General features: G+C 49.5%; 2 protein-coding genes across 2 annotated transcripts; one reads left to right on the plus strand and one right to left on the minus strand.

Moving 5' to 3' along the window:
- The first annotated feature begins 790 nt into the window (after window positions 1-790).
- Window positions 791-2,423, plus strand: INSL3 (insulin-like 3 (Leydig cell)). Its single transcript, XM_004688623.1, has 2 exons — window positions 791-980; window positions 2,215-2,423. Exons 1-2 carry the CDS (start codon window positions 791-793, stop codon window positions 2,421-2,423), a joined length of 399 nt encoding a protein of 132 aa, XP_004688680.1.
- A 3,173-nt stretch (window positions 2,424-5,596) lies between these two features.
- B3GNT3 (UDP-GlcNAc:betaGal beta-1,3-N-acetylglucosaminyltransferase 3) lies at window positions 5,597-12,270 on the minus strand. The gene is made up of 2 exons (XM_004688183.2): window positions 11,698-12,270; window positions 5,597-6,154 (listed from the first exon to the last, which is right to left on the minus strand). Exons 1-2 carry the CDS (start codon window positions 12,268-12,270, stop codon window positions 5,603-5,605), a joined length of 1,125 nt encoding a protein of 374 aa, XP_004688240.1. The 3' UTR covers window positions 5,597-5,602.
- Window positions 12,271-15,541: the final 3,271 nt, after the last annotated feature.

The raw sequence follows: 15,541 nt of genomic DNA on the forward strand, positions 1-15,541 counted from the left end.
CCTGGGCACTGCTCAGACTGCCTTGCTCTTGGACAAGTGCTGACCCTGCTGAGTCTCAGTTTCCTTATTTGCTCGGTGAGATGGACAATGCAATTCTGGGTAGCTTTGACCTCAGTTGGCCAGATGTTACCTCCTTCCACCCCCATGGATTATCCCTCAGTTCATCTACTTCAGCTCTTAAAATGGTTTAATGTAATAAAGTAAAGACCAGAACAATGAACAACTATAAACCAGACATGGTACAGGGTAGAAAGGGTAATGGGGTCAAAACTGGGGTGGGAAGAGGGCCTGGGACTGTGGCGATGACACACGGGTGGTAGTGGAAAGCCCACAGGAGTTACAACTGAGATGGGAAAATGTACAAAATGAAGAATGGTGTAAAAATAAATAATGGGAGAAAATAATGAAATACATTTTCCTAAACAGTTTTGTAAACCTTTGTAAAGGTTAAAATTCTTTAGTGTCAAAATTTATCTTTTCAACACAGTTGCAGGATATGTGAATGTTATATAAATTATGCAATTACATTAAATATTTGACCCAGTTCAAATTTAAAAAGAAGAGTAGAAAAAATGGTTTAGAAGGAAAAAAAAAAGGCTCCCCAGCCAGTGCTCCTGCTGGGGCGGTCACCCAGGGCCCTGACTCAGGGAAAGAGGCCCTGCCTTGCCCTTGCCCCTGACCTCCTTGGGCCATCCTTCAGAATGCTCTGTCCCTCTCCAAGGCCCCAGCTGGGGTGGACTGGGCGCCTTTTAAAGGGGTGGCAGCAGAGTCCGGGTGCCCTTCCACAGCCATGGACCCCCGCGTGCTCACCTGGGCGCTGATACTTGTGGGCCCTGCCCTGGCCCTCGCTCTGCTCCCCATACCTGCCCCGGAGGCTCCAGAGAAGCTGTGTGGCCATCACTTCGTGCGTGCTCTGGTGCGCTTGTGCGGTGGCCCGCGCTGGTCCTCTGAGGATCGGCGGCCTGTGGCTGGAGGTGACCGTGAGTAAAGTGAAGTGAGGGGGGCCTGCAGGACAGCATTCTGGGGTGCAGCAGCTGCAGGTGCATGAGGGGTTGCACACAAGCTCCCTAGGTCTCTCTGCTTGGCCAGAGTCAGTGAGAGGCAACAGAGGCAGAATTTTCCATCGGATCCTCTTTCTATTTATACTTTCAGTGCTTTGAACTTTATGCAGAAATGCATGAAATATTTGTTTAAAATATTGCATTAGGGCCCTCCCTGGTGGCGCAATGGGTTAGGATGCAGCACTGCAAACCAATTGCAGCCACTTCAGTGTGATCCACATGGCGCAGCAGACCTCTCCTGACCCGCCCGCTGCTCCCCTCAGCAGTGTACTTAGATCATTCTGCCTGTTCTGCTCCCCACTCTCTCTCCGGAGCAGCCTCTCACTCACTGCCAGTTCTATATGCAGAAATAAATAAATCTTAAAATAAAGAAAATAAAAAATAAAATATTGCATTAGAATGATTGATCTTAAGTGTTGAATTGTTTGGGCGCCTCCTTAATTGTGTGCCTGAGGACAGTGCTTCTTTCTCTCGCCCTCGTCCTGACCCAGGGACAGAGGCACTAACATATTTGTGTGTACACAAATATGTCACACACTTGTGAGTCCTGCATGGTGCATCTGTGAGCACATGGCAGTAGGAGCTGGCCGGGGGTTTGAGACATGTGACTGTGTGTTCACCGGGAGGCTCATGTGTGGTGGTGTGTGCCTGTGTCACAGCACATGCATGTGCGTATGTATATTGCCTGTGTGTTGGTGTGGTTGCTTACTTGAGTGTGGGTGTGAGCTGTGAGTGCCTGTACACAGTAGGCACTTAATAAGCATCTACTTTTTTTTTTAAGGTTTATTTATTTATGCCTATAGAACTGGGGCACAGGCCAGAAGTGCAAGAGCAGTGAGAGGCTTCACCAGAGACAGAGTGGGGAGCAGAACAGGCAGATCAATGAAGCACACTGCTGAGGGGACCAGTGGGTGGGTCAGGAGAGGTCTGCCGCGCCATGCAGGTCACCTCGGGGGCCGGGAATCCAATCTGCACTGAAGCAGCTGCTGCTAGCTTGCAGTGTTGCGCGTTAAGCGGTTGTGCCACCAGGGAGGGCCCAATAAGCATCTGCTTTCTGTTTGTATGTGTGATGACTGTTTGGTACCTTACTCAGCGTGTGTGCACACAGCATTGAGGGGCCCCCTACCCATGCTGAATTCTGCTCTGTCCCCAGGTGAGCTACTTCAGTGGCTGGAAGGACAACATCTCCTCCGTGGGCTGGCCGCTGATGGAGCACCTGCACTGATTCCTGCTCCCCCGCCCCCGCCCCAGGCCTCACACCACAGTCTTAGCCGCCGGCAGGTAGTTACCAGCAACCCTGCCCACCAGTGCTGCCTCCGTGGCTGCACCCGGCAGAAGCTACTGTCTCTCTGTCCCCACTGAACCTGCCTGGGCATGGCTTTGGGGAACCTGAGACCCAGAGGGGATTGGTCTATCAAGCCCCTGAGGCCCCACAGCAGCATAAAGCCAGATGTCTGGAGGGACATTGCTCATTACTTCCCTCCATGCCACTTGCCTTCTGTGGGGCCCACTAGGGGAAAAAAATGTACCCCAATGCCAGCTTGAAGGATCCTTGGTTTTATAGATGCTGGATCCCAGGGACCAAATGTCTTCAGCTCAGAGGCATCCCGGGCAACCCCCCACCCAGAATTTGTGATCACTCCTCAATAGTAAACCAATAAAGGTCCTGCAGAATCTGAAGCAGCATCTGTATTTTGTACAGAGAAAGGTAGAGCCCTGAGTCAAACTCTCCCCCACCCCCACCCCTGGCTGGTGGAAACAGCAACCCTTCTGGGAGCTTGAGAACTTTGTAAGGCAATGTGGGAAACTCAGGAAAGGACCTCCCGAGTTTGGTGGGAAATGCTCCAGGGCAGCATTTGAATCCAAGTCTCTGCCAAGGCTCATTTGCCGTCCTAATGTTATTAACATCTACTTGCTTAGTCCATGTATGGACAACTACACGGATATCTGAGCGAGTGGACTTCTACTGACCCAATTCTGGCTGCTCTGTTCACTTGTATCCTCCTTCATCCTGAGATGGGGGGGTCTATAGTATGACTCCCTGGCAAAAATGATCAATCATTTGTCTATGTGATCTGTTCCCAGGTGTACTCATCTCCTAAGGCTGCACTAACAAATTACCAGAAGCTGGGGGAAGGGGGAGAGAGCACAAAATAGTAGAAATTTATACCTTCACAGTTCTAGAAGCCAGAGTTAGAAACCAAGGCATCCACAGGGTTGGTTCTTTTTGAAAGACTCTAAGGGAGAATCTGCCCAGGCCTTTCGCCAAGTTTTTGGTGACTGTTGGCAATCCTAGCTCCGGCTTCATATCACCTAGTCCATTTCTCTCTGTGTTCACTGTGTCCTTACAAAGTTGTGCTCAGTGGGTTCAGAGCCTACCTTAACCCAGGGTGGTTTCACCTCCATCTTACCTAAATTGATGTGTAAAGACCCCATTGCTAAAGGCCCTACTCTGAGCTTCTGGGTAGAGATCCAGTTTTGTGGGACATGCTTCAGTGCAGCAGGGAAGAAGGACTTCCTCCAAGGGTGATGGGGAGCCACAGAGGTGTGTGATAGTTTCCCTACCGCATCCAGAATAGCCTCCTCTTGCCTGGATGCTGTCGCCTCCCTTTCCAACAGTTCCTACCGCAGCCACCAGGCTTCTTAAAACTTTGAAATCAATCATATCACTTCCATCCTCCAGCAGCACAAAATGCACCCATTCCCCCTTACTTCAGCCATGAGGCCCCATGGGGTGAGCTCCTGAGACCTGTACCCCCTCCTTCTGTAACTTCTTTACTTACCCAGCTCTTGTCCTGTCTTCTTTTTGTGGCTCCAATGCTCTCGGCTCTTTCTACCTCAGGACATTTGCACATGCTCTACCTATTATATAAGTGTCCTTCTCCTTTTCCTCGAGGCCATGTCCCCAGCTCCTGTGTCATTCCTGTGTCCTAAAACACTGTCCTCCTGCCATTGCTCATCCCCATGAGTCTGTGTTCTATCTGTTCATTTTAACTCTCCTTAAATCGCTTACCATTTCTGAGAATTTCCTATTTGAATGCACCCCTGACCCTACTATGGGGGTGGGAGGAGGAATAGAGGGGTGAGGCATGTAGCACCCAGTAAGGGCACAATATATACTTAAGAGGAGAAGGTGGGACAGAGACTAGCAGAGCTGCAGTGCCAGAGGAGGAGGCAAGACAGCTGGTGGCTGGGGCAGGGCTCAGCCAACTTGCTGGAGGTGGAGGCCATGTGAGCTCAGCATCCCTCCTGCCTGACGAAGGACAGTCCCATCAGGTGTGTTTCTCTTTGCTGAGCCTGCCATGAAGCTGGCAGTGAGACTCAGTGTGGGGGAAGAGGAGTTGAGGGCAATCAGAAGTCACGGAGGGTGTGTGAGCGGGGGCAGGAGGGGATCCGATCCGCCTGATGGAAACCTCAGCAGACTCCCCTTATCCATACCATAGGCTGTTTCTACTGGTGTGTATTTTGTACCGACAATGAGACTTTCAGGCATGAATGCAAAATCTTTGAGTTAAATCTTGCAAATTACTTTAAAAAAAAAAAAAGGCCTCTAGGTCTTCGTGAAATGTTTTATTCTCTGAGGATGCCAGTCCCACTCTGCCATGTTAGGTACCCTCACACCACCCCTATACCTGTGAGGCCCAAGTCCCAGACATCTGCCCGTGGATAGTGGGCCGGAGGTGGCGGGGGTGGGGGTGGGGTCAATGGGTTACTTGATGCTCCTGAACCTGACACACCCACAGTGTGGGAGCCAGTCCTGGATCAGAGACTCCAGTCACCCGAGAACCTGAATGTCCCCCTTCTCTAGGTTGCACAGTATATGTGTTGGCCTTGGGCCCAGTGAATCCCAGTACTGTTCTCTGTATTTTTAGGGAGCACAGGTATGAGGTCTGGGCCCTTCCAGACACCAGATACTGAGATCCCACAGCCCAAACTGGTGGCTGCCCAGGCCTCCTCTGCCCAACACTGGCACCACTGAGCACTTAGAAGCACAAGCAGGGAGCAGGGGGCAGTCTCGGTCTGTTCCCTCCCACCATCTGAGGGATAAAGTAGAATCCTTGCTTCAGGGGCTGGACAATATGTCTTACTTCATCTTCACGTGGACCCAGGACTTCCCATTTGGCCTTGAACCATGGCCAGAAGCCATTCATCATGAAACGACCATAGGTTCATTATCAAGAAGGGGTTGGGCACTGCGTGGAGTCGGCTTATGATCAAGGTCAGGGCTGGGAAGTGCGACCTCAGTTCAAACAGGCTCAATGCAGTGGCCACTGAAACCCTTGCAAAAGTGCTTCTGCCATCAGACGTTTTCTGGGCTCACTCTTGCTGACAAGATGCTGGGGGATATGCTGGGCCATGGTCTAAGTAGTACCTGGTAAGTTCTGAAGGATGTGTAGGAGTTTGCTAGTCAGATACTCGACACACCAAACTCTCCCTGGCACTCTCTTATGTAGAGGGAAAAGTCTGTTTCCCAGGAGGAAGAGGCTGCCTTTCTTATGGGGGTAGAGACAGCAGCCTAGGGGCAGGACCCCTGACCCACCTCAATGCAGCTGCGTCAGCTTGCCACAGGTCAGGCCAGGCTGGCTCAGCGCGTCCCACATGAGCAGCATCTCATAGGGCAAGAAGCGGTGCACCAGCAGCAGGTCTCGGTAGTAGCAGGGGTTGAAGGAAGACAGACGTTTTGAGGGGACATGTACCCCCACTGTGAGGATGCCACTGTGGGAGGCAGGCTTCAGGCCCTCACGCTGCAGGCACATGCCCAGGAAGACATCATCAATAGGGAAGAGGTCCAGAGTGCTAGAGGCTCGGTATATGGCAGAGACAGTGAAGTGGGACAGCAGAAAGCCACCCCCGCCACAATACGGCGGGTACTGTTCTTCTGGTGTCACAATCTTCGGTACATAGTACTTGCTCCCGGGATTCCGGATGGGGCCCACATGGTCGATCAACTGCCCCACAAAGAGGTGGCGGTGAGGGTCATGGTTCTGCAGGTAAGTGACCATGTTGTCTGTGTGTGCGAAAACGTCATCATCACCATTGAGTAAGAAGCTGGCTTGAGCGCACCGAGTGGCCTGCCACTGTAGGAACAGGACCTGTGGATGAGGTGAGCAGGCAGAAGGGCTTGAGGGCTGGGGTCACTGGCCGTGGTCCCTGTTGATTAAACCAGCCCAGCGAGTCCCAGCAAGGACGGGTCCTCCAGGCAGGTCAGCCTAGCCTCAGTTCCCAGCCTGCTGGCCCGCATCAGCAACAGCTGCACATCTGTTTCCAACTTCCGAACCAGACCTCGGAGTTCATGCCTCCAAAGGGGATCTGGGATCGAATTGGAAATCAGATAACTTATTGTTATTCCTTTGATTCTGTTAGCTGTAATTCACATCTATACACCCCACCCCCCCCACACACACACACATCAGGGTGGGGGATCTGTTGCTCCTACTGGTGCTGTCTCCCCAATATTCAGTGTGGGACCAGTGCTTCACAAGCACAAGAATCATGTGTGTCAAATGGATGTTCACTTTTGTGTTCTTGCTCTAAGACTAAAGCATGTTGAGCAGTTCTGGCCTTTTCCATAATAACCTTTGCTGCATGCCAGGTACCGTGCTGAACACTCTCCTGCCCTGAACCCTTAATGCAACCATAGGAGACAGGTTGGAGAACCTCATTTGCAGATGAGGAAGTAGAGGCTCATGGCAAGGAGAGGATGTCTTCAACAAGGTCACACAACAGAAAATAGCGCTGGAGGTGTTAAACCCAGAGCTGTCTCTCGCAGGCTGAATAGGACACCCATTAGACTCCTTTCACAGAAAGTCTCCACTCAGCCTTCTCCACCCCATCAGGTGTGTCTCTGGAGCCTCTAATTCTTCCTCAGTGTATGACAGATTCTCTCTACCCCTTCTCCAAAACTCAGGGGGACACACAACCAGAATAAAAAGAAATGTGTCCCTCCCTCTCCCATTGCTAGTGTTAACTGGAGGCCAGACTGTTAGGAGTGACCAAAGATGTACTGACAAGGACTGAATTAAGACGGTACAGAATTGAGCCTTGCATCCAAGCTTGATAAGGTGGTAATAAACTGACCTTGTATCCAGGATGGGACTAGCTGAAGGTGATAAAGAACTGGGCTTCACATCCAAGTTTGATAATTAACTGAGCCCAGCATCCAGGAGATACATGTGGGAGGAGCTGGGCCTAGCATCAGGGGGCACAGTGATGAGTCACCCCGTTGGAATGTGAACCTAGAATCTATATAAGAGACCCTTCCCCCCTTATTGAGCTGGCAGTAGCTGTGGACCCCACCTAGGGGCTCCGTCTCAGCTGCTGTCTGGGAGCAATAAACTGCTTGCTCAGCCTTTCTGCCTCCCGCCTTTCTTTCTTGCAGACGGTCACAGAAGTTGGGACAAAACAAATTGGTGCCGAAACCCGGGACGGCTGAGTAGAGCCGTCCTCTGAAACTCTTCTGTGACCTGCTTCTTTTCTCCTCTCTTTCCTTCTCTCTCTGGAGTGTGCCTGTGGACGTGTGAGTGAATAAACAGCTCTTACCCCGGTCCTAGCATACCGGCTCGGGCTTGACTGGGGCTGTATCCTTGTCCTTGAGACCCGAACGCCTTAGTGGAGACTTGGCCAATAGCTGTAGGCTTGGCCAACCAGGCGTGGGGCTTATACGCGCTCCTATGCCAAGGATCTCTTTAGATTCCGCAAGGAGTCAGGTGGGAACAGTCAATTTGAATGTACCCTGATCCCCAAGACCTCCTGGCCTCCCTCTTTGTTACAATCTTTCTGTTGATCTTGGCGTTTTGCTCCTCTTGGCATCACCTCTGTGGTGCCAAAAATACCACGTGATTACATCGAAGGAACAAGGTTAGGGTAAGTCACCCCGATTCTGGCTCAAGAACACCCTTGACTCCCCCTCTTTTTTTTCTCCTTTTTTTTCACACCTCTTAGTGTGGTCCCTCCCAGGGCGTTTTTTTTTTTTTTCCCTCCCAGGGCATAGCTTGTCCAATTTGTCCCTCCCAGGGCATATTTTGGCTTATTTGTCCTTCCTAGGACACACTGGCTCTTAAGTCGTTCTTTTTTTCTCTCTACTTTTCTCTTCCTCGCTACCTAGTAGATAATTCTTCAGCCAAGACAGGTGACCTCCAATGTGTCCTCTGTCATTAGGATACTTTGGGTCTTAGACAGGAAGGCCTCAAGCAGAAAAAAAAACTTGTCCATTTCTGCAATGTGGTATGGCCTCAATATAAGTTAGATAACATCAGTGGTGGCCAGAAGGAGAAACACTCGACTACTCAATCCTTATCTTCCTTACCTTCAGGTTTTCTTTTTCCTTGCTCCTAAAACTCTACAGCATCCAAGCTTTCTTCCTCCTGTACTCCCCCCTCTTCTTCTTAACTCAGGTCGTGCTTTTCATGTTCTTCCAGGCCTCTTTCTTTTGTGCTCCTATTCCTCTGTCTCTCAATCTTGTTACACTGCCCAGGTCTCCCAAATGTCCCCAGCCTGGCTGATGGGTATGGGACTGCCCATTGTTCTCAGTGAGCAGCTACCTTTGCTCCAGGGCTGAGATCATTGGTATGTCCACCCCCACCCAGCCAGGGGAACTGGTACTTTTTTCCTTGAAATAGTCTTCTGTTCTATTCCAAAATCTAACTTTGCTGTGTTTTCCACTTCTGATACAGTAAATGGACTCTCAGATAAGCATTTGCGGATTTGCCTCCTTTGACAAATTTATGATGTAATTGGTTTTCCCAGAGTTCTTAATTGGTGTGACTGTGGGTTTACTTTTTTTCCTCTCCTTCCTGTGCAGTTTCTCTTTTCTTGATAGGTTTAGGGTCAGGGAAAGGAATCCCAAACAAAAGCAGTGAGAAAGCTCACCTGTGACTCCTCTTCCTCCCTGTGCTGCCTGCCCCCTGCCTCCTCCCCATTACTCTTGCTGATTCCCCATTTTTGTTTGTCTTTGTGTAAATAAAGGCTGGTGCCCACTGACCTCCATCCCAGCACTAACTTTTATTCCTCCCCCCCACCTTGCAGACACTGGCTCACCTCCCCTTTTCTTTGTTGAACATGGTATCAATAGCCCTGTAACTTACCAAAGAGGAGGACGGTGGCTTTCGGACATGAGTCTGCTGCCCTCATTTGTCGACAAATAAAACCACTTTCCTTTTCCTCAAACTCTGTTTCCTTTTATTGGCTGAGGGAAACTGAGACCGGCGTTAGGTAACAGGACCAGTCCTGCAGCTGCCAGCCTGCTGCCTTGACGACAATGGCGAGGTCCCCTGGACAATGAAGCCTCCTGGACTACGAGTGATGGAGCCAAAGGATGACGCCGGCTCCCCAACTGACTATCTCCATGGCTGAGCCTAAGGTAACTCTGGATATCACAGGTAAATATTAATTTTCTTCTTGATCTGGGAGCCACTTACTCTATACTCACCCACCCTTTCTTCACAAATGTAATAGGAGTAGATGAAAAAAAAACCATAAAGTACCACCTATGTTCAGCCCAGCACCCTCCTTCAGCATGTGATGACCCTCTCCCTGATGAAGTCTCTTTCCAGAAAAACTGGTCTACTTGTCTTTGCCTCTTGGAAAAGGGATACTCTTCTCCCAGTAAATGCCTTGATTTCTTTAGATAAAGTCCGTCATGACTCAAACGTTGAGTAAAGTGAGCTGAGTGTTTAATAAGAAAGAAATATGTTGGAGATAGTAGTTTGAAGGTCTTAAAAAGAAAGATAGAAGGAAAAAAGTGTTGAAGGCCAAGAAGGTAAAAGAAAGTGTTGAAGTTCTTTGAAGCTTTTAAAGATAGAAAGTGTTGAAGGTCTGAGAGCAGTGAAAATGTTATGTGCTAGAATGACTTGGTAGGCTTAATAACAGTAATTATGTAAAACCAAACTTTAATTTCTCTTTCATCTATAGTAACTCAAATATTCTTAAACTTATTAGTAACTCAAATATTCCAAACTTACCACGTTTGAAAATTTGAGTCTTGTGGACCTGCTCTTAAGCCCCACCCAAACCCTGGAACTTGGAGACCTCTGACTCCAAAGGACCTCCTTGTAATTTGAGTCCCACCAAGACTGAATTCTATTCCTTTTTGTCCTACTTTTACTTTTCTCTGTAAACCTTCTCTTCTGACCCCTCCCAAGATACAAATTCCAGGTTGCACACAAGGACCAAACTGTGTCTTTCTGACTTTGATGCCTGCACTGCCATCCAGTCCAGCTCATCTCTCTTTGGGCCTGATGGACTCATGCGGCAGCCTTTCTTGGGAATGGACCTACACCAGCTCGGGACAGGTGGGACAAAATGTGGCAAAGCTACACCAGTTGGCCAAAAACTGTTGGGAGAGACCAAGTGTGGAGATTTACTGAGGGACTGGATAAGAGCAGTAATAAATTAGGCCTTGCATCCAAGGGTGATAAGGTGGTAATAAACTGGGCCTTACATCCAATTAATGGGGCCTTGCATCTGGGATGGGACTAGAAGAAGGTGATAATGAACTGGGCCTTACTTCAAGGGACAGTGATGAGTCACCCTTTTGGAATTTGAGTTTAGAATCTACATAAGAGACCCTTCCCGCCTATAATATAGGCTGACAGTAGCTGCGGACCCCACCCTAGGGGCTCCGTCTCAGCTGCTGTCTGGGAGCAATAAACTGCTTGCTCAGCCTTTCTGCCTCCCGCCTTCCTTTCTTGTGGCCGATCACAGAAGTTGGGACAAAACAAAAACATCAGAGAATCCAACACCAAAAGAGATGTCTCTGGGATGGCTGCAACAACTTTTTTTTTTTAATCATGGCTAGCCCTTTTACTAGGCCCAGTGCAGGCTCTAACCAAAGTCGCAGTAAATCAGCTCCTGTTACACCCCATGATCCCCTATATCCCTTTGCAGGAAGTCCACGACTGTCCCTAAGTCACACAGGAAGTAGTCATGGAGAAACCAGTCCCATTTCCTAATAACTAAAGAAAAAGTAGGGAATGTTGGGAGTGACCAAAGATGTACTGACAAGGACTGAATTAGGGTGGTAAAGAATTGAGCCTTGCCCCCAAGCTTGATAAGGTGGTAGTAAACTGACCTTGTATCCGGAATGGGACTAGCTGAAGGTGATAATGAACTGGGCCTCACATCCAAGTGTGATAATTAACTGGGCCTAGCATCAGGGGCACAGCGATGAGTCACCCCGTTGGAATGTGAACCTAGAATCTATGAGAGACCCTTCTCCCCCTTATTGAGTTGGCAGTAGCTGTGGACCCCACCTAGGGGCTCTGTCTCAGCTGCTGTCTGGGAGCAATAAACTCTGCTTGCTCAGCCTTTCTGCCTCCCGTCTTTCTTTCTTGTGGCCGGTCACAGAAGTTGGGACAAAACACATACATTGCCTTATAAACATCTCATGTAAGCCTCACGGCAGCCTTGAGAAGGGGGGCTCCACCTACTATTCCATCTCTCTAATGTGGAAACTGAGGCACACAGAGGCAGACAGTCACTAAGGGCAGAACCCTGTCTGCAACCTGGGCCACTCTGCCCTTCCTTCCCACCTGTCTTAGGGGGGCACCCATGAGGGCTTCCCCTGCGCCCCCCCCAGGGGGTGGTGGAAATTTGGGCAGGAAGGGCAGGCGCCCCAATTAGGTGATCCCTGGCTCACCTGCTTCAGCGTGAGGTTGAAGAAGGAGTCGTGGAAGTCCCACTGCAAGATGTCCCCGTGTGTCCGCGCCTCTATCTCCAGCAGTCGGTTGACCTTGAGGGCCTCCAGCGGGTTGGGGTCGGTGCCCACCAGGAAGAGGAGGCGCAGCTGCAGGCCGTGCACAGCTCGCTCGCGGCCCCAAGTGCGCCGCACCAGCTCCCGCCTTTCGTAATTGTGGGGTGAGGTCTTGATTGCCAGCAGCAGGAACACTGGCTGTGCGCACTTGTCGGGTGGGGCGTCCTGCAGCAGCGGGAAGTCACGGCAGTGCCGGTACAGCAGGAAGTCCCGCACTTGCTGCGGTTGTTTGCCAAAGTCAGGCAGGGTAGCCATTGAACCATTGGCCTGGCAGGGGACAGGTGGCGGGCCGGTGGGCACAGCCTGCAAGGCCAGAGTCGTGGGGGTGCCCAGTGGCTCCTTTGGGACCTGGCAGCTGGGTGGTGCGTTGTACAAAAGGTGGAAGAGAAGGAGGAAGGTAATGCTGCACAGGGCCAGAGACAGGCCCACCTCTGTCTTCCGGGGCCGGTAACACCTCATGCTGGTCAGCTAGGGGAGACCCCTGGGCGGCTCCTGCAGAAAATAATACTCCCTGAAAATCCTGATGGGAACCAAGCATTCTGGGGGGCTATTTATGGACAACAGCACCTGGTTGCAACCTTCCAGTTGCTCAAGTTGGTAGAATATTTAAAGTCACCCCCACTTATCCTGTGTTGCCCATCTCTTTCAGCGCCCCCTGCCCATGGTTGGTGTTGACAGTTGCTCAGGTCCTGCTGGGGATTAAGTATTTACAGAAAAAAGGGAGGCAAAAAGATAGCAAGTGCCCAAGACTGGGTATGTCCAGAATCCCCTCACCCAGCCTGGCATCTCCTGCTTCTGAGATGACTAATGAGTCTCCCCCAGCAAGGCAGAAACTTCCTTTTCATCATTTAAGAAGTCTGGGGTTCTTGCTTCCCTTTCTACCTGACTCACAAGAACACTCTAAGCTTCTGGAATTTTAATTCAACCATCACCTGTTGTTGACTACTTTTAAATATCTGCTGATCTGAGCATGGCTGCAGGTTCCTCCTTAATGCCACAGGTCCAACACGTCTCAAACAAAACAACCTTCCTTGGAAAAATCCAATCCCTCCTTTAAAGCCCATCTTAATCTTTCAAATAGAAAGCCCTCTTTGATATCTCAGGAAGAATTCTGGTTCCCCATTTGGTACCTCTAGTTCTGTCTTCCTTTTTAGCTCAGTCATAGCTCCATGGGAGTGTCTGTGTCTGACTTTTGTCTTCAAGACTGGAGGCTTTTTTAGGGTTCTGGCACCACCCATTATGATGATGACACAAAGGGGAAACAGGGCGGTTTGAATGAGTGAATGTATGAATAAAAGTAAACTCACTAGGGGCCTTCCCTGGTGGCACAGTGGGTTGGGACACAGAACTGCAAGCCAGCCATGGCTGCTCCAGTGAGAATTCAATCCCCAACCCCAGAGGTGACCTGCGTGGCAGACTCTGCTGACCTTCCTGCTGCTCCCCTCAACAGTGTATTTTGTCGATCTGCCTATTCTGCTCCCCACTCTGTCTCTGGTGAATCCACTCACCTCCTTGTACCTCTGGCCTGTACCCAGTTTCTGTATGCATAAATAAATAAATCTTAAAAAAAAGACTACTTCTTAAAAAAAAAAAAAGTAAACTCATTATGTTTCTCTGGCAAACTCTTACTCATTCTTCAAAGCCCCAGCTCTAATGTCCCCTTCTCTTGGAAACTTACCCATGTCCAGACAAAGCCCTTGATCTCCCTTCCAGAACCCTTTCTCTAGCTTTCCTGAACTTCTTCAATGTTATTTTTTCAGAAAGGTGATATTTGTGCTGTTTTCCAGCCCTAAATTTGAGGATGCATTTTTCAGAGCAGCATGAAAATGTTAGATTAGACCCAAGGCAGAACCTACCTCAGAGAATTATAGAATATCCAGCACTCATGAGCACAGTTACTGTAGCTCAAAACTTGGGTTTAAAGTCTAACTCTACCATTCCCTGGATGTAGGCGCCTCATACTGTGGACTTACCTATAAAAGGGGAATCTGGGAAACCCCCAATTACAAAGCTGTGCAGATATGAAGGGAATACTCAGCACCTAGCATGTAGTGGGCACTAAGCAATTATTTGTTGGATGAATATGTGAATGTCAGCATGTACCTCAGCTGCTTCCGTGTATCTGTATTAGTCTAGAGTCTCTTGGATTCCCCCACTGGCCCCTGAACTGTATGGAGCAGTCATTGGGTTCTGTTAGGCCCTTTTAGCCCCTACTGATCCAACCCAGGTATTATCTGGGAACCAGAAAGAGAACTTTCTATTTCTTTTTTTTTCTTTTTAGAGATTTTTTTCACTTATGCATATAGAAATGGGGTACAGCCAGATGTCAGGGGTGGTGGTGACAGGATTCACTAGAACGAGAGTAGGGAGCAGAACAGGCAGTGGGGAGCAGCGGGGTGAGACATGAGAGGTCTGCTGCACCATGTGGGTCACCTCCCTGGCCAGGGATCAAACTCACACTGAAGCTGCCACCGCTAGGCTTAGCTCTGCAGTGTAGCTCTCCAACCCACTGAGCCACCAGGGAGGGCCCCAAGAACTTTCTATTTCTTTTTTTTTTTAAGATTTATTTATTTATGCATACAGAACTGGGGTACAGATCAGAGGTGCAGGAGCCCTGAGAGACTTCACTAGAGACAGAGTGGGGAGCAGAACAGGCTGACAAGTACACTGCTGAGGGGAGCAGCGGGCAGGTCAGGAGAGGTCTGCAGTGACGTGTGGGTCACCTCCAGGGCGGGGATTGAACTCATGCTGAAGTGCCTTTCCCTTCTTAGTGCTGTGTTTTAACCCGCTGCGCCACCGAAGGGCCCTCTATTTCTAATCAATACAAATTAAGGTGGACCCCTCTTCACAGGTTTTGTTGTGTGACATTAGCAAAGAAGTTTGATCTTTCTGAGCTTAAATCTAAAATGGGAGGAATTAACCCTTTGAGTCTTGCTGTGGCAATTTTAACTCAAACTTGCAGGAGTTCTGTATGATTATTCCCTCTGCCTGGATCCCCAGATTTCTACACAGCTACTTCCCTCACACCTTCTTTGTCCTGAGAAAGGAGGGGGTCAGGTTGACATTGGTAGCAAGCCCCCACCATGTTCTACTGTTCTTTCACAATACTCTTCATCTCCAAAATATATAACATTTTGTAAACGTATAGTTTCTTATTCATCTTTCCCAGCAGAAAGTGAGTTCTGTGCTATCTGCTTGTTTACTACTTTCTCCCCAGCCCCTGAAACTGCTTGGTGCTCAATAAATGTATTGAGAGGATGATGCATATTTGGTCGCTACAAATTCTGAAAAAATATTGACCCTTAGAATTACTTCATGCATTTATAAATTAAACCAACACTGATTGGGCTTCTGTGCACCAGGCATTTCTGGGAGCCGGGGACTCATGGTACAGGTGTAGGAGATCAGAATGTCTCTACCACTAAGAAACTCACACTTTGGAGGGGCAACGAACATTAAATAAAAACCTCAGCAAACTGATACAAGGTGACGAGAACCCAGGAGGAAATGGCGTTTGGTGGCAGGTGTGGGCTTTGAATTCTGGATGACACTTAAGCTGGGAAGTAAGTGGCATGGAAGGGCAGGCAGGGGGTGCAGGGGGTGGGGGTGAGGGGTAGGGGGGAAGGTTTCCCAGGGAAAGAAAGGGAATGAACAAAGGCCCTGAGGCAGGAATGAGCTAGAGGTTCTTGAGCAGATGCAACTTCCTGCCTGTAGGTGGGAGGCACAGAGC

Source organism: Condylura cristata, unplaced genomic scaffold (genome assembly GCF_000260355.1).
Source record: "Condylura cristata isolate star-nosed mole 26May11 unplaced genomic scaffold, ConCri1.0 scaffold00024, whole genome shotgun sequence".
Taxonomy (NCBI): domain Eukaryota; kingdom Metazoa; phylum Chordata; class Mammalia; order Eulipotyphla; family Talpidae; genus Condylura; species Condylura cristata.